The sequence below is a fragment of the Anser brachyrhynchus genome (genome assembly GCF_964034855.1).
Source record: "Anser brachyrhynchus genome assembly, chromosome: 5".
Taxonomy (NCBI): domain Eukaryota; kingdom Metazoa; phylum Chordata; class Aves; order Anseriformes; family Anatidae; genus Anser; species Anser brachyrhynchus.
Genome location: NC_137699.1, coordinates 43,062,890 through 43,080,707, shown reverse-complemented (window position 1 = coordinate 43,080,707; position 17,818 = coordinate 43,062,890). Strand labels below are relative to the sequence as shown.

At 50.9% G+C, this 17,818-nt stretch overlaps 1 protein-coding gene and 1 long non-coding RNA gene across 2 annotated transcripts; one reads left to right on the top strand and one right to left on the bottom strand.

Moving 5' to 3' along the window:
* Positions 1–2,172: 2,172 nt before the first annotated feature.
* LOC308195730 lies at positions 2,173–9,918 on the bottom strand. Its single transcript, XR_013951785.1, has 2 exons — positions 3,469–9,918; positions 2,173–3,209 (listed from the first exon to the last, which is right to left on the bottom strand). It is a non-coding gene; the product is annotated as an uncharacterized lncRNA (long non-coding RNA).
* Positions 9,919–10,516: 598 nt separating this feature from the next.
* On the top strand, positions 10,517–14,087 carry IRF2BPL (interferon regulatory factor 2 binding protein like). The gene has a single exon (XM_080595643.1). It carries the CDS (start codon positions 11,115–11,117, stop codon positions 13,344–13,346), a length of 2,232 nt encoding a protein of 743 aa, XP_080451769.1. The 5' UTR covers positions 10,517–11,114; the 3' UTR covers positions 13,347–14,087.
* Positions 14,088–17,818: the final 3,731 nt, after the last annotated feature.

Genomic DNA, 17,818 nt, shown 5'->3' with positions numbered 1-17,818 from the left:
TATTTGCGTGGCAAAGCCTTGGTAATTTGTGTGGCAAGGCTTTGCTAATTTATCCTGATAACAGTTAGATCGCTACAGATTACGGAATTTTTCCAATTAGCAGGTATGTAAACAAAAATCTAAGAAAAGAGAAAAGCATCAGTTGTGTAGGCTGCTTTCGAGGCTGTAATTTCTTTGTAAACACTTATGGTCATTCAAGTAAGAAATGCTACTGCATATATTTTGTAAAAATAATTGGGTGTTAGCAGAATGTAACACAGAGTATTCTACTGCTCAGCCTCTTTTGAGAGGAGAGAGGCCATCGTTTTTCTGCTAGCAATGAAGCGTAGGATCTACCGAGGTTCTGCAGTTGTCTGCATTGTAGAAATGCATAAAAATAGTTTAGAGTCAATTTAAGACCATTTTAACATTAGATATCATACATGTGATTTACTGAAACCCTTTGTTCTGTTGCGTAGTGGTGGGGGATACATTTTTTTAGCACATACGAGAAAACGTGCTTGTTGGTGATCTATTACACTGACTAGGAACTGAATAAAAGTTGTCATTTTTATTTTACTGAAAATGAACATTTGAAAATTGAAGTAGAAAGAAAGTGAAATTTGTATGGCTGAAAAGTTTCCAACCAGGTTCATAGGCCCTTTATTCTTTGTACAAAGGGTTATTTTAGCAGAAGCTTCACAGTTAAAATCAAGTATGAACGTTGCAGTCACCTCCCAGATACTGCCTGTGATGCCTTCTAAATCCTTGGTGGCTGAGACACAGCCGCCTTCTGGGGCCTGGCTGTCACACGCTGGGTTGATGTCACACGCTGTCAGATGATGTCACAGCCGTCCTGGGTTAGGGCAGTAGGCTGGGGCAGGGCAGGCTGTTGCAGCTGGAGTGCTCACCGAGCTTCGCAGGCACCACAGCACGGCTGATTGCAGCAAAATGACTTAGAAAGAAATCCCAAATGTGCTTTTCAGTAAAAGAAAGGGAAGAAGAAAGCAATAGAGGCCAAAGAAGAATTTGTAGATTCCGTTAGTACTGCTATTTCTGCAAAGACAGTAAGTATATAGTGGAAATTATTGGGTCCAAATAGTAATAAAACAGAACACAGTTTCATTTATGACACAAGCTTGCCTTGAAAGAATTCTATGAGATCCTGATGATGTCAGGGTGTAGCTGTGTGAGGCATCGACCAGCACAGGAAAGTACGTACCCTTTCTTGAAGTGTGTAGAGGCTAAAGGTACAAGGACCAGGCAAAGGCAATGATGTGAAGTAGAATGGTCGAGCAAATTGTTCAAAGTAACCATACATACAGCAGCTCTGTACTCCCCCCCCAAAAAATGTCTGGGGGAACAATCGCCAAGAAAAGATAGTTTATGTGTTTGAGATCTCTCTATATAATGCACACATACCTAATAATTACGTGTGCATTTTGTATATGTAATCTAACACTGAGTACTTTTAAAAATGCACACATCAATGACATGAACCTTTTGTAACTCTACACCCGAGCTAAATATGACTTTGCAGTGTGCATTTTTCTCTGGGCTTCACGAGTACATTCAAAGCATGATCAGCTTGTTTCTTCTGGCATAAATTGTCAGCTGAAGCCCTGAATAAAAATATTGCTTCTTCTCTGTCATTTTGAGAGAACATATCCTAACTCTCTCACTCTAGGTACAAATGTGTCTGTCACGTTTGAAAAGGTAACAGTTAAATACATGTTTCTGCTGTCAGAAATGCAGCAGTTAAACCCTAAATAATATCTATAGGATTAAGATCCAAGAACCTTACAAGAAATCTATATGTAGTTATCTTTCCACATTTCCTCCCTATCCCCTGTCACAGACCATGAAAGAAAATACAAGAAGTGCTCTAGCATGTATGCTTATCTCATTATCTCCATTTTCGGGTAAGTGGAGCGAACAGTTTCACCTCAGTAGGTTTGTAGCAAAATAATACACATTCCTCTGTGCTAGAGGAATGACAAAAGCAGGATTGAGCCCAGAACGGGGGCAGGAGGGGAGAGACGGGAAGGTTTTTTAAAAGAGTTTCCTGAATAATCAGGAAATCCAGTGAGACAAACAGAATGTGTGGAGAGCAAGCCAGAATTATCAAATTACCATGACAACCGTAGGCAAGAACCCAGGGAGAATCAGGTAAAGAAATTACAGTAGAATTACAGTTAACTTCATATTTATTTATTTAAAAAGAAAAAAAAACGCCCAGGCAGTCAAAAAGAAATATTTCCTTTGGCCTAGCTCAGTCTGGTGCAGAGGCTTGTGAAACGCAGCCTTGTTTGCGATTTTGGAATTGCTTTGCAAATGTATACAAGTAGCTTTTATCTGGATTTGCATATGCAGATTGTTTTAACCAGCAGGGCTTGATGGCAGATACAAAACTCACAATGACAGATGCCTTAATTTGTTTGGAAACAGAAACTAAAGGAGGATTCAAAAAAGGTGAAGAGTTTGTGTGTGTACGCGTAAACCTGTGCGGTTGTGTTATTTCTGCAACTCCCTCATCTGACATTTCCCTCGTACGTTTTTCGAGTGGCCACTTTCTTCAGTCCAAACTCAGCTTAACACATTCACAACCAAGAGCCTCGTGAACAAAGAATCCACTAAAGAACAAGTGAAACTAAAGTGAAGTGAAACTAAAATAAGTGAGAGTGGCGGCGCTCATTGAAAAAAGCTACAGGTTAACCATCAACTGGCGAAGCAGATTATCTGTTGGGTTTCACTTGAAAGCTTGTGGGGTGGAGGTTGACTTCCTTCTGTTTGTTCAGCTTTCATGTGCCGTCTCACATAATACCGTTCACATATATTGGAAAGGTGAAAGTATGCGGTTTGAAGGGCAGACATCCATGTTTAGAGAAGAAAGGGGGAATTTGTTCATTTGGGGGGCTGTTGATTTTTTCCTAGTTTTAAACAAAGCCCTGGAAACCGGTAACGTTCTAGTATATAAACAACATTCCCCCAATGCTTTATCTTTCTTGTTTTCTGCCAATACGCCACTGCTTATTGCTTTTATATCTGCTCCAAGGACGCAGCTGTGTGCCCGCCTCGCGCTCTTGCAGCGCTCGCAGGGCAGGGATGCGCCCATTGTGTCCGCCCTGATGGTATGCCCAGGCTTCGCCTCGTCGCAGCGGCGCTCCGCTGCAGCAAGGGGTCTTCAGGGAACCCAGATTTATTGCTGTAGCGCCGACAGAGAGAAATTACTTGTGAAAAAGAGAAAGAGGAAAGCAAGTATGAATTCTGGCTAAAATATTTGCCACCTGTGTTTTTATCTGTACTTGTTCAGAAGTAGATATGCACACTCATTTATGTACACAGTCAGGCTGTGCATAGCTCAAGGGTGCATGTATTTTAATCTTGGGAACGGGAATGAGCTGAGATTCACTCTCAGGACTTGCATTGTCACCGAGATCTCTTTTAAGCATGCAGTTTTATGTCACACCGTTCATTCCCTTTACTCACATTAACCACACACGGAGTCCACATAATGCGTCTAATCCCGCTAGCTGTCCAGCGCTGTTAATGAGAGCTAAAGGCACCGGGCTTGTCACAAGAGCCAGTGGCAAATTAATGCATTGCCACCATCTGAAAACTGTACGTGGGGCTACTGCGGGGAAGAAAGGGGAGGGCCCTGTAATTATGCTGGGAGATCCTGAACTGGGAGGGAATTCTGAAGAGATCGAGCGGGGAGAAGGTCTCTCCTCCTCCTTCTCCTCCTCCTCCTCCTCTTCCTCCTCCTCCTCCTCCTCGTCCTCCCTCCTGGCCTTGCCCCCCAAGGCCAGCGCTCCCCAGGTGGGGCAGGTACGTGCTCATCTCCTTCCCAGCGCTCTGGGGGAGCCACGCACAGAGGCTCACCCTGTCCTTTCAAACCAGTGCTTCCTGCCCGTCCTTCAAGAGTTAACCTTTTCTAGAACATTTATTTCACCATCTCAGGGAAAGAAAAAAAAAAAAGGAAAAAGGAAAAAAAAAAAAAAACCCTGCAGAGCTGAGAGGCTGCAGATCACAAGGCCATTCTGATAGCCTCCTGTCCCCATGGCAACAGCAACGGCATTTATCAGTTCCTTATGAGAGCAGGCACAGCAAATCTGCATTGCACATGGCAGCCTTCCAGCCTTTCAAATGAAAGAGCACTTTGAACTGCTGCCAAGTGTGGAAGGAGCAGAGCTGTCAGGACTGCTTAATGCTGGCAGTTTGTACTTGGGAGCCGTTCAGTTCCCAGAATCCTTGGGCCGTGGCAGCCTGCCAGGTACTTAGCGGAAGCTCGAAACTAACCCCCCGACCATTCACTGCGGCGCACTCAAAATTTTCCACATGTACCATGTCACAAGTGCAGACTGTACAATGAAAGCAAACGCCTTCTGCTCGGGATCCTAATTTTATTAATAATCTAGGAAAAAGCAATCGGAGATTAGTTGGCTGACAGCAGTACAGTATAGCCACTGTTTATAACTCCGGGTGTGTGTGTCAAACGTGGATTTCATCCTTCAGAAATAGAATTAGCTCTGACAACAGGGGCTGCGCAGCCCCAGATTTGCATGCAGAACCCGAGAGCAGGGCGATCGGTGGCAGCAGAAGGGAGAGCGTGGTAATTTACAGTGGAATATTTTTTAGCAGTCATCATCAAATGCATAGCAGCGAGGCATGGAATAGAAAAAGAAGACGGTATTGCTGGCTGGTAAATATTTTCTGCCCTTACCCTCTGCGTTTTGCTGACATTGTGAGAATCTCGGAAGCTGGCTGATGAATGTAGCAGAGATACATGGCTCTTGGTGGGTTTCCTTTCAATGGAGAGTTTTCATGTGAACTTTTTATTGTTTTGCATTACCCAAAGCACAAGGGCTTCTATTGGCAGAGGAAACAAATTGGCACAGTTCTGCTCTTTTTTTTTTTTTTTTTTTTTAATCTGCACTGAGATCAAGGGCAAGGGCTTCATTTTCCAGCACTAGTCATAAGCCTTTAGCACAAATAGAATGAAAATTGTCTGTCGCTCAGGCAGTTGGACAGGGTTCAGGAAAACTATGTCTGGCACTAATTCCAAAGGGAAGGTTTGGTTCAATCCAGCATCATTAATTTCAGTAAACTGTTTTCACTAGTCTATATCCCACTGTTCAAGAGCTGTTTATTATCTTTTACTAAATAATGCCTTTCGGAGGACGGAGTAATGAAAAATACCTTATACGACGTGTGTGTACGGGTACTCTCGGATGTATGTATCCGTATAAATAGATACAGTACACATGGATGCACCTCTATTTTTTAACTTTTCCTGTTTTTCTTAACAATTGCTTGCTTCTTACCTTGCCTTCCCGTTGCAAAACACATTTATAATGCCAAACATAAGATAGTAAAAATAGCCCAGGAGGGGAGAGAGAGAGAGATGAAAAACCCTGGAGCAAAGACAATCTCCACAAATTTGTGAGATTCACCACAAAACAAGGAAATGTAGTGCCTCTTTTTCAGCTTGCAGCTATCTTTGTCTGCTGCTTAAAGACTTGACTTAATTCACCCAGGCAGTAGTGTCTAAAAGTAATACGCCAAGACAGTTAATTTTGGCACTTAGTCTCCCTTAGGAATTTTACCAACAGTCTTCGAAAAGAAAGTAAATGATCTTTTTTTCCTCCCCGTTTCCCCCCATAGCTCATCTTGATATGTCCTAATAAAAGGAACTGCCTTCCCCTCCCTTCTGTTCTCACCCTCATCCTGCGTCCGTAACATACTTCGTTCAGTAGCAATGGTAATCAGCATTTATAACGCGCTCCTGGAGGAGAAGTGGTTCAGGTCTTTTCAGATGGCCTAGTTACAGAGGAAAAGCAGGTTGTGCCCTGTGAAATAACTTTGCAGTTTGGCTTCTCCTCCTCCTTCCCTCCCTTCCTCCCTCTCTTCCTTCCTTCTTTCCTTCCTTTTTCTTTCTTTCCTTCCTTTTCCTTTTTCTTTCTTTCTTTTCCTTTTCTCTTCCCTTTTCTCTTTCTCTCTCTCTCTTTCTCTCTCTCTCTTTCTCTCTTCCTCTCTTCCTCTCTTTCTTTCATTCTCTCTCTTTCTTTTTTTCTTTCTTCCGTTCTTTCTTTTCTTCCTTTCTTCCATTCTTTCTTCCTTTCTTTTTCTTCCTTTCTTTCTTTTCTTCCTCTTTCTCTCTCTCTCTCTTTCTCCACCCCCCACCTTCTTCTCTTTTTTAATTTGCTTCCCCTCCTTCCCACCTCCCCCATTTTTGGAAAACACAGTAAAGTTTTGTTCAGTTCTCAAGTGTTATTAATCACTGGTGGAGGCCAAAAGCAGGGATATTTTTCTTGGCAGCACGTTTTGATAAACAATCTGTGTATGGGGTGAAGGGAGGGGGGGAGCCTGTCTTGCTGGTAACTAAGCTAATGTTTGGCAGATTCTTAACTGTCACGAAAGTGCAAGTGGCTCTCAGTGGGAATAGCTTTAAAAAAATGTACCGATTCAGTTGATTCATTATTGTTGATTGTTTACTACGTCCACAGGATGTAAGATGAAAACAGTCCAGGGATAAAGTAAAAATAACAACAGCGGAGGACCCAGCCTCTACGTATCCAGGCACAAAATGCGCTACCCAGTCCTTAGTCCCTCGTGGAGCAAGCAAAATTAATTATAGGTGTCTTATTTTGCACTGTAAGATTTGGCAAAGGTTAACATACAGAAATCTGGGCTCATAGACAGGTTTTAAAACCATAGAGACAGCTGTATGAAAATCCATTTGGGCTGGGTCTCAAGGAGAAGCCGTAACTGCGTTCTGGGGCAAAAATGGGGCATTTGGGTGGCTGTGGGGTTGCGAAGTTACCTCGGTGTGCAGCCGCAGGGGGCAGGCACGCCAGGAAGAGTGGAAAGCAAAATTGTGGCAACAGCCACAGCAAAACTGGATGGTATGGCAGGCAGCGTCCTCTGAGAAATGTGTTGGTGCTGCAGAGTGAAGGGAGAATGACAAATGAGGGAGGGAGGGAGGAAGGAAGGAAGGAAGGAAGGAAGGAAGGAAGGAAGGAAGGAGAAGGGAGAGAGGAAGGAAGGGAGGGAGGACAGGAGGAAGGAAGGAGGGAGGGAGGAAAGAAGGAAGGAGGAATTCCTAGGTAGGCAAGCGATAGGCTCTGTGTATGTCAACAAGGCTCACTACCTGAAGAATGGTAGGAAAAAACAGAATTATAATGAGACGAGACCTGAAACGATAAACAGAAACACGTAATTACACTCCTATTCTTTGTAACTAGGTGTTTTGACACTTGCTGGCAGCTCCTAGTAGAAGACAATGTTGTTTAACTTTTAATTTGACAAAATTCTGCAACTCCTTCCTGAAGTGTTTGTGTTTTCATTTGCTGAACACACTCCCTTTACCACCAAGTGCTCTGCTCATTGCTAATCTCTACGTTGTTTTGAAGCCAGTAATTTGATTGTGACGGATTTTATTTTATTTGCTGTACTGAGGTAAATCCATGTAAATCACACTCTTGGGAGTGCTCTTCCCTTCTGGTTCTTGCATTTTTTTCCAGCCGTAGCTGCTGTTCTGACCGCTGAGGAAGGAGCCATTTCTGTAGGTGAGCGCATCCAGACGGACCAGCTGCTGTGTCCGCTGCCCCCATCAGCGCCACGGCTTCACAAGGCGAGCAGGAAGGAGTTAAGCTGGGAGCATTTAGGGCAAGACCCCAACTGCCCAGATCATGGGCTCCTAATTATTTCTGCTTGCACACTTTAGGGCTGTCCTATATTCCGCGTAATTAACACTGGGCTGCTGATCGATAGCCAGCAATACTCTCGCATCGAGGTCAATGGCAATCCCAGCGTTTTGGGACGCTCGTGCGCGGTGGCACGGAGCAGAGCCTGGCAGACCTGGGGTTTAGTCAAGCACGTGGATTTTGGCCCTTCTTCCTTCATGGTGCATTGCACCCTCTGCTAGTTGCACTACGAGAGGTGCTGGCTGGCTTACAGGCTCCGTGTTTCCTATGATCATTCTGACTCCTTTGGTTAAATTGAAGCCTCACCTGATGTTCTATCATTACGCAGATGTGTGTGCCCGTGTAGTTTGTAATAAAGCGGGTAAGAGGAATCAAGGGAAGGGGATTATTGGATGGCACTCTTTATCCTAGCACTGAAAGGAAGGAGTTAGTAGATGTCACTTCTGATAGTGAAAATTAGATTCCCGGTCCATTGGGACTCCAGGCAGGTCGTAAACTTTGGGCACTCCACGCAGGATCGCCATCCAAAGTGCTGACTCGCCTTTCTGTGCAAAAAGCAATACGTATGCATCAATTGTTCGCTGCTCCAGCTCCATCTCTCCTTGCGCTCCCCTCCCTCTTATTAAACAAGCTACTGTCTTTTTTTTTTTTCTTTTTCTCCCCCCCCCCATGCTATTTTTTGTTTGCCTGCTTCTTTCTTTCATTTAGCCAGATCAGGCACCTGAATGGCTTCATTGTTTGGGCTTCCTCTTTCCCTCCTCCAAACGTAATTTTAATTCCTGGATTATTTCAAAGCTAAATCAACACCAGCCACGTTCGGTGTAAATCCAGCGAGACTGATCTGGATTGCCCCTGCCCCGCTGCTGGCATGGTGAAGGACGGGGAAGAGGGAAGGTGAGCAGCGGAGCACGCCCCTACCCCGCAGGAACAGCGCTGCCGTGGGTTTTAGCTCCGTCACGTTGCCACCGTTCAATCTATTTTCCCCTAACAGATGAGATTGATCCTGACAACTCGTTCCCTGTGAAGGTGCCACGGCGTGGCATTTATTTGCATTTACATTGCAGTTCTCTTCATCAATCAGCTTGCAGAGATCGCCGCCGCTGCTAGCCGTATTGTTGCTATGCTGACACTTCAGCCTTAAGTGCTGCTTGCGTAATGGCACGGTACGTGCCCAGGACCAAAGTTTAAATCGAGGTTTAATCATTACGGAAAAACAAACATATTTCCACGACTGTGTATCCTGCAAGTAAAAGTAAAGGCAGTTTGGTCGGGTCACAGATGCTAATCTCTGCTCTTTTTCTATTCACAAACTATAAAGGGAGTTGACAGCACCTGTAAATGGTTTGCTGAGGCTAGATTATATCTAAGGTGATTATTATTTACACCCACTATAAAGACTGCTCTTGTGAGCCAAGAAGTCTGTTCCTGTGAGGTGAGTGTTACCAAAAAAGGGCTTTCTTGCAGGAGGATTCAGTGGAGCGAGGAGCCAGCGTGAGGGGCGGCCGGAGCACACAGAGCTCCTTGTCGTTTGCTGGGTTTGTGCAACCCGCGGACTGAAACGCAGGCGGGATGGGATGTTGTGCGATCCCGCACTCCCAGCGCTCAGGACGAAGCCCCGGCTCTCGCAACCCGAGTTTTTAGAGCAGGGCTGTCCTTTTCCACAGCCCACTTCTGCTTCTCCCATGAAGCTCAACGCAGGGCAGTGAGAGGAGTTGACCTTCCCCTGTGGACCACAGCGAGCATGTGCCTGCTTGGTCAGGTCAAGCCACCCGGCGCAGAAATCCTGCAGCCGCGGCTAGGTTGCTGTGGCTGGAAGCGAAGGCGTTTCCTTGGCCAGCCTTCACCTGGCCAGAGGCGCCTCCGCGATGCCCGCAGCCGGGGTGTCGCTGCGAAATCCCCCTCCTTCGCTCCTCTTCCTCACCCACGGCGGGCCCTCGGCTAACTCCGAGCATTGTCTCTCCCTGCTCGCCGCTTCCCCAAGCCTCCCGCAAGAGTAAACGGCTTTCTCAGGGCCGGTCTCCGAGCTGCGCCGTAGCAGCGCCTGCCCCTCTACCACCTCGCCGCGCGCCTCTCACCGCCCTCCCCTCAAAGCCCTCGGGGTTTTACAACCCACCGAGGCCGGCCCGGCCCGCGGGGGTGCTGCGGGGCCCCGCCGGCCCCTGCCCGGCCGCCACCGCCGGAGCCCCCCGGGGGGCGCCGCGGCCGGCAGCGGAGGCGCGGCGCAGGCGCTACGGCGGGGAGGCGGCGGCGGCGCGCGCAGGGCGTGCACGGCGCGCGCGGCCCCGTGCCAGCTCGGGGGCGCGCCCGTGACGCAACGGCAGCCCCGTGCCAGGCCGGGCCGCCCCGCAGGGCGGCGGCTGGGGGGGAGGGGAGGAGGAGGAGGAGGAGGAAGGCTGCGCCTTTTGTTTTTGGAGCGGGGCTGCCGGGGGGGGGTTTAAAGGAGCCATTTAAAGGGGGGGGGAAGCCGTGTGCGCGCACAGCGCCGGGGAAACCCTGTGTCCCCCCGCCGCTCAGACAGACCCCGCCCGGCCGGGGGGGGACACCCCCCCCCCCCCACACACAGAGGCACGCCGGCGGGGCCGTGCACGTGCTGCCCCGGCGCGGAGAGGCGGGGGCGCGCACGGCGGGCACGCGCCCCGCGCAACAAGTGGGCCGGGGGGAAGGGAGCGGGGGGCGGGCGCTCGGCGCTGACGCGGGGGCCCCGCCCGGGTGCAGCCGAGCCGGGAGAGCGGCGGGGAGGAGGAGGAGGAGGAGGAGGAGGAGGAGGAGGAAGAAGGGGGGAGGAGGGCGGCGCGGGGGGAGCGCGGCGCGGAGGAGGGGGCGCGCAGGCACACGCGGCGGCGCGCAGCAGCAGCACCCCGCGCTCGGACCGCGAGCAGCGGCGAGGATGTGAGTGCGGAGCAGGCGGCGCCGCCCGGCACGCTGCTGCCGCCGCTGCCCCCCGGCCGCCCCCGCCCCGGGTCGGCGCTCGGACCAGGAGGAGCCGCCCGAGCCGCCGCAGCGCTCGGCAGCCGGCGGACCGCGAGCTCGCCGGGCAGCCGCGGCGGGTGGAAGGTGACCCCCCCCCGCCTCCCTCCGCCTCCTCCCGGAGGAGGAGCAGCGGCGGCGGAGAGCTAGAGAGCGCAGGGAAGCAGCCGCGGCTGGAAGGCGCCCCCCAGCCCAGCCCAGCCCAGCCCAGCCCCCCGGAGGAGCCGGCCGAGCCCTTCCCCAGCCCGGCGGCGGGACCCGGCGGGAGAAGCCGACCGAGGCGGCGGCGGGAGCCGGTTCGGAGCGGGCGAGCCCCCCGCCGCCCCCCCCTCCGTCCCTTCCAGCGCCGCCAGGGGCACCGGGAGCAGGTACGGAGCCCCCCCCCCGCCGCAGCCCGGGGGGGACGAGCGAGCCAGCCCCTTCGCCGGCGGCAGCGGCAGCAGCGCCCCGGCCAGCGGCACCATGTCCGCCGCGCAGGTGTCGTCGTCCCGGCGGCAGTCGTGCTACCTGTGCGACCTGCCCCGCATGCCCTGGGCCATGATCTGGGACTTCACCGAGCCCGTGTGCCGGGGCTGCGTCAACTACGAGGGCGCCGACCGCATCGAGTTCGTCATCGAGACGGCCCGGCAGCTGAAGCGGGCGCACGGCTGCTTCCAGGACGGCCGCTCCCCGGGGCCCCCGCCGCCGGTCGGCGTCAAGGCAGTGCCCCTCTCCGCCAAGGAAGCGGCGGCGGCGGCGGCGGCGGCCCAGCAGCAGCTCAACCATGTGGACGCCTCCTCCAAGGCGGCCTCGGCGGGGCTCGCCCAGTCCAGCCTGGATCGCTACGGGCTCAGCGCCGCGGCGGCCGAGCAGCGCAGCCGCTTCGAGTACCCGCCGCCGCCCGGCAGCCTGGGCGGCAGCCACGGAGCCCGCCTGCCCAACGGGCTGGGGGGCCCCAACGGCTTCCCCAAGCCGCCCGAGGACGGGCCCCCGGAGCTCAACCGGCAGAGCCCCAACTCCTCGTCGTCCTCCTCCTCTTCCCGCCGCGGCACGCACGGCGGGCTGGTGTCCGGCCTGCCCCCGGGGGCTGCCGGCGCCCAGCTGAACGTGCCCCCCAACCTGCTGCCGCAGACCCTGCTCAACGGGCCCGCCGCCTCCGGCGTGGCGCTGCCCCCGCCGCACGGGGGTCTGGGTGGCCGTGGCGGCGGTGGGCCCCCGGCCCCCTCTGCTTCCTCCCAGGGGGGCACCTGCGGCGGTGGCAGCAGCGGTGCTGGGGGCAGCGGCGGCTCCTCGTCGGAGGCCTGCGGCAAGCGGCCGGGCTCGGTGTCCAGCAGTGACCAAGAGCGGGAGCTGAAGGAGAAGCAGCGCAACGCCGAGGCGCTGGCCGAGCTGAGCGAGAGCCTGCGGAACCGGGCCGAGGAGTGGGCCAGCAAGCCCAAGATCGTGCGGGACACGCTGCTGACGCTGGCCGGCTGCACCCCCTACGAGGTGCGCTTCAAGAAGGATCACGCCCTGCTTGGCCGCGTCTTTGCCTTCGACGCCGTCTCCAAGCCGGGCATGGACTATGAGCTGAAGCTCTTCATCGAGTACCCCAGCGGCTCCGGCACCGTCTTCTCCAGCGCCTCTGGCGTGGCCAAGCAGATGTACCAGGACTGCATGAAGGACTTCGGCCGCGGCCTCTCCTCGGGCTTCAAGTACCTGGAGTATGAGAAGAAGCACGGCTCGGGAGACTGGCGGCTGTTGGGGGACCTGCTGCCCGAGTCGGTGCGCTTCTTCAAGGAGCTGGTGGGTGCGGACATGCTGCCGCAGCCCTACCTGGACGCCAGCTGCCCCATGCTGCCCACGGCCCTGGTAAGCCTTCCGCGACCCGGGGCTGGGGCTGGCGGGGCTCAGGGCACAGCCGCCGCCTCCAGGGGCCCAGGCGGAGGTGGTGGTGGCGGTGGCGGGGCCATGCGCAAGAGGAAGGCGTCTCCTGAGCCCTCGGACTCGGCCGAGGGGGCCCTGAAGCTGAGCGACGAGCAGCAGCGGCAGCAGTGGATGGCCAGCCAGAGCGAAGCGCTCAAGCTCACCATGTCGGCCGGGGGCTTCGGGGCGGTGCACGGCGGGGGCCCCCCGCCGCCACCGCCGCCGCCCCTCGGGCCCCACTCCAACCGGACCACGCCGCCCGAGTCCGCCCCCCAGAACGGACAGTCCCCCATGGCCGCGCTCATGTCGGTGGCCGACACGCTGGGCAATGCCCACTCGCCCAAGGACGGCAGCTCGGTGCACTCCACCACGTCCACCCGCAGGAACAGCAGCAGCCCCGTGTCGCCGGCCTCCGTGCCGGGCCAGCGCCGCCTGGCTTCCCGCAACGGGGACATGAACCTGCAAGTGGCCCCTCCTCCCCCCAGCGCCCACCCCGCCATGGACCAAGTGCACCCCCAAAACATTCCGGACTCCCCCATGGCCAACAGCGGGCCCCTGTGCTGCACCATTTGCCACGAACGCTTGGAGGACACCCACTTTGTTCAGTGCCCCTCTGTGCCCAGCCACAAGTTCTGCTTCCCTTGTTCCAGAGAGAGCATCAAGGCCCAAGGGGCGACGGGCGAGGTCTACTGCCCCAGCGGAGAGAAATGCCCCCTGGTAGGTTCCAATGTGCCTTGGGCCTTCATGCAGGGCGAGATCGCTACCATTTTAGCTGGGGACGTTAAAGTGAAAAAGGAGAGAGACCCTTGAATAGGAAATCCAATCCCTTCAGACTCCTGAAGATGTAGAATTGTGAATATAACAAACTGCAAAAGTTAGTCTTATGTATAGACATTATTTTCGTCGTATGTTTCTATATTTTGAAACAAAGGTATGTACTCTTCTTCATTTGAAGGATAGAGCTGGTTTTTGTTAAACAGAATATAATATTGTTTGGTTACTACATAATACCTGTTCTCATTTCTTTGGCAGTGTGTTGGCTAGGTACAAAGTTAATAGCCCTTAGCGATTACCTGCTGCTGGTGTGTATTTTTGTAAATGTATGCACTTCTCTGAAAGAAGAAGAAAAACACAAAAAAAAATACAAAAAAAATTTTTTTTTTGCCAAGGCCAGTGTTGATGCCTAAAAAATTGCTACAAAAAATGGTGACAGCTTATGTTTTACAAGCCCTGAGTGTTAGTCTCTCACTTTATTTTTTTTGTTTTCGTTTTTTGTTTGCAAAACGGTGGGGTGGCTCTGGGGGGAGGGTGTTTTTTGTTGCAAGTTTGTAAGGAAAATGTTTCAGTTTGTTTCTATTGATCTGAACGTTTTTAATCTTCATGTGTTTTTTGTTTTTGCTTTTATTGATGCACGGATGCTTTTGAACAGTAGAGCAAAATGCTGTACATGAGAAACATGCTCTGTTTGTCCTTTATACATTTCTGTAGTTAACAGAACACTGTAATGTGCCTTGGAGCTTAGTAAATTGTAATAAATTCAATTGATATTAATACTTCTGGAGTAGCAAGCTTTATTTTTCCCGGAGCTCAGGCAGCGTGAGCATGCCGTGCTGCCTTTTTAAAAGTCTCCATTATATCAAGAGCCTTTGGTTCCTTGTGATAATTGTGGCACTTGTACGCACACTTTCGCATACATGTAGTAAGCCGATGATGTTGATGGTGTTATCAAACTTATCTAAATCTTGGCACGGTGCCTATTTGCATTTCACCTTTAATGTTGCAGTAACAGTTGCTGACTAAGCATTTCTATTTACTGTTTCTGCATCTCATTTCCTCCTCCCTTCTCCCCCCCACCCCCAGCTCTCCAGCTGCAAGCAGCGTTTGCAATGCAGCCTGCGTCCATTGCCTGTGCCCTTCGGTAAGGCTCGAGATTTGAAAGGAAGCCCTCTTTCACAAAAACAAAACACCAGAAAAAGCAAAACAAAAAAACCCCAGCATCACGTGATTGATACTTTTAGCTGATTTTAAAAGTGGCTGTCGAAGCTCGACGCTGGCCGTAGGCTTGGTGCGGCAGGGCTGTAGCCGAGCAGGGCACAAAAAGGGTAGTGGGAAGTGCCAGCCCCCGCGGCTGCTGGTGCAGCTGGTGGGCAGCTACCCCGCTTGGGCAGTGGCTTTTGCTTTTGGGAACTGGCTTGGTGATCTGAGCTGTTGTCTGTTGTGTTTTCAGGTGAGAAAGCTTCCTGTAAAGCACTGAATTGAAATGCTTTCCCTCTGGCGAGGATCGTTTGTGATTCTTGGTGTAATTAACTGTTTTATGTGACAGTGGCGTTTTGTGGGGACTGGGGAGCAGCGCAATACCTGTGAGGTGATCAACAGGCAAAGTAAATACGCGGGCCTCACACTAGCTAGAAAATGCAAACAAACCTAATGTGAACTTTGTCCTTTCCAAAGAGTCAAATGGAGGAAAGATTTTAAAAAAACAAAAAACAACAACAACCTCGAAACAAACCCAGCAGCACTGCTTTGCAGTTTGACCAGCAGAACGCAGAGATCTTCCAACTGTAAGAGTGTCTGAGCGACGAGCTCTGAGTTTTATTGAACTGTAAAGATTCCTCCACCCTCAAATATATATATATATATATATATACATACACACAAGAGGTACTTTTCAAAAGTCTGGATGGCATTTGGTATCCAGTTGCTCTTTTTGCATTTTTTTCCTGGTGGAAAGGCTAACTGGAATGGTGGAAGCCTTGAGAACTATATGCTTAGTGTGCATATGGATCTCTGCTTTCTTGTGTAGCTGCATACTCCTCCTACTTCGTATATGGGGGGTTATGTTCTCAGATAAATTCTTCTGCATCACAATATTTGTTATTTCAGACCATAACTTTGTGTATCTGTGTCATTTTTTTCTGCCTAGTGATATACTGGTGCTTAAAAATCTCAGAACATCCTGTTCTTATGTAGTGAATTTAGGTGAATAATGCAGAGCAAAAATGTTTTGAGTTAATTATTGGATCCAACCTATACATTAGTTAGAGTATGGATTTGTACTGAACCTGCTTTAAATTATTTTTAAGCATGCAGTTACCACCCAGCAGTTTATGACCAAATCAAGAGATAGGGGGATTTACATTGTGGGTTAAGGACTGGCAGAGAAAAGAATTGTAGACATTCAAGAAATTCAAGTTAAACCTAACAAGGAGAGAAGTAATATTTGTGTGTGAATCGCAACTGCCATCAAGAGGGAAAAACTACTGGCTATTCAACATTTAGTTCTGTCACAGGAGCGTGAATACCCCGATTTATACAAACAGAGCCACTCTTGTAATCTGGAAATCAGTCATCAGTAGTTAGAGTTACGAAGAGCTCAGTTTGGTGGATTTCTTTAATTGAAGAGCAGTCTTGAGAAGCTTTTATCAGGCAGGATTTCTGAAGCGTAAGGCCACTTAGGAGCCCCATCGGTTCGATTTTTAGCAGGCAAAGGAAAGGTAAGGGGCAGTGGACAAAGGTGGCAAATAAGCTTGAAGAGAATTGTAATACTGCAGTTAATTAAAGTTAACCATAGCTACGGGGCATTTGTTGTATGGAGGTTTTTGGAGCCATGTGACCTTTTCTTTTACTCTGGCTCATTAGGCAGCCAGTCTGGGCATATTAGCCAGCGTTTCTTTGAACCCGCTCCATAGGTTTTTCACTTTCCGCAGACGTCCACAGCTGACAAACAGGCTGGAACCGTTTTTCGAGGAGGGGGAAAGGGGAGCCGCCACGAGGCTCACGTGCAGCGATTCGGCCGGTTTCTGCATTGCACAGTAGCGCTCCCCTCCCCCAGGTTTGCCAGTTATTTAAGGTAAAGCCCAATGTTTGCCTGAATAAACGGTGTACGTGAATTTATTTGTCCAGGTGGTCATTTGTTGTGCTCTCATTCCTTCTTGTAAAGGGGAAGTATTTAAATGGTTTATTTTCCCAAAGTTTTTTTTTCTTTTTCTTTTTTTCCAGTGAGATTATTCTTGACGTTTCTTTTAATAGCCTCGCAGCCTTATTTTCTAAGAAATGGGCTAGAACATGTGTGTCACTGGATGTTTGTTTTTTAAGCGTTGGCAGCTCTGTGCGAGTTGGAGATGGCAGTGTTTGTGCAGTGAGGAGATGTTATGTCCATTTGGGGGAAATACTACACAGCTCCATCAGGAGCCTCCTTCCGTACAAATCCTGTTATCTTTCCTATTTGCTTAGCAATGTTGTGCACATAAGCACGCTCTTCCTCTTCCCCCCCCCCCCCCTCTTCAACATTTGAGCTCCAAACTAGTCAGGGCTAACATTGTTTTGAAACTGCAATCTCTTCAAATCGGCTGGCTGCCAGCAGAGCTTTGCGAAGCTGCAGTAGTCACTGGAAAAAGGGTTGTCTTTGCTTCTTTACGTGTCTTGCGAGCTGAGTTTTTCCCCCCTCAAGGGAAAGGGCTTTGTCTCCTCCGAGCTCTCAGGTTCCCAGCTTACTATGCAGTAGTTGCTTTGCAGCTTCCCTCTTCTCCTGTTCTTGCCATTTTCTTTTTTCTTTCTTTCTTTCTTTCTTTCTTTTTTTTTTTTTGTGGTATGCGGCCATTCTCCATTCATAGTAGGGTGGTTTGTGTTGTGCATTAGCAGCCTCTTTCTCTGCCAAAGTGACACATCCTGTAGATTTGCAGCAGAGTACTGAACTGTCACTGTAATGCTGACTCTTGTAAGGCTATTCTTGAAGCAGAACAGCTTCCCCCTTGGCGTTCAGCCACCAGAATCCATTACAGCATGCATTTTCTACCCAAAACATCGCTCTGTACCTACATAGCTGTCCTTACAATCATCCCCTGGAAGACGCAGAGGGCATGCTTACACCCTCCCCGTGTAGAAACAGGCACCGCGTGAAACTGCTGGGTTTATTTTCATAGCGTCTGAAAAGCGTGTACTGAGCTTTTGTTGTTTCAGTCCCTGCCTTAAAACCCGGAATACAGACTGGGAATGGCAATGCCTCCGCTGATGGGGTGATAGGGAAAGCGCTGCAGACAAGATCTTTTCCCCTGTGCGTGTCTTAAGGATTAGGTGCGTGCTCTTGGCGTAGGGCTATTCCCGGGCTCCTCAGCGAGCCGGCCCCGTGCCCGCAGCTCCAGCTCCCTGGGAGCAGGCTGGCCTGCCCCAGGAGAAGCCCGGGAGGTTACGTGCGGCTTCAGCTTTCTGCCAGCAAACCCAGCTCCTTCCAGCCACTCGGGGAACCGGCGAGGGAGAAGCAGAAGGGAGCAGCCAGATGAGCG

Coding starts and splice junctions, on each gene's coding strand:
- IRF2BPL (XM_080595643.1), top strand. CDS start 11,115: ATGTCCGCCGCGCAGGTGTCGTCGTCCCGGCGGCAGTCGTGCTACCTG.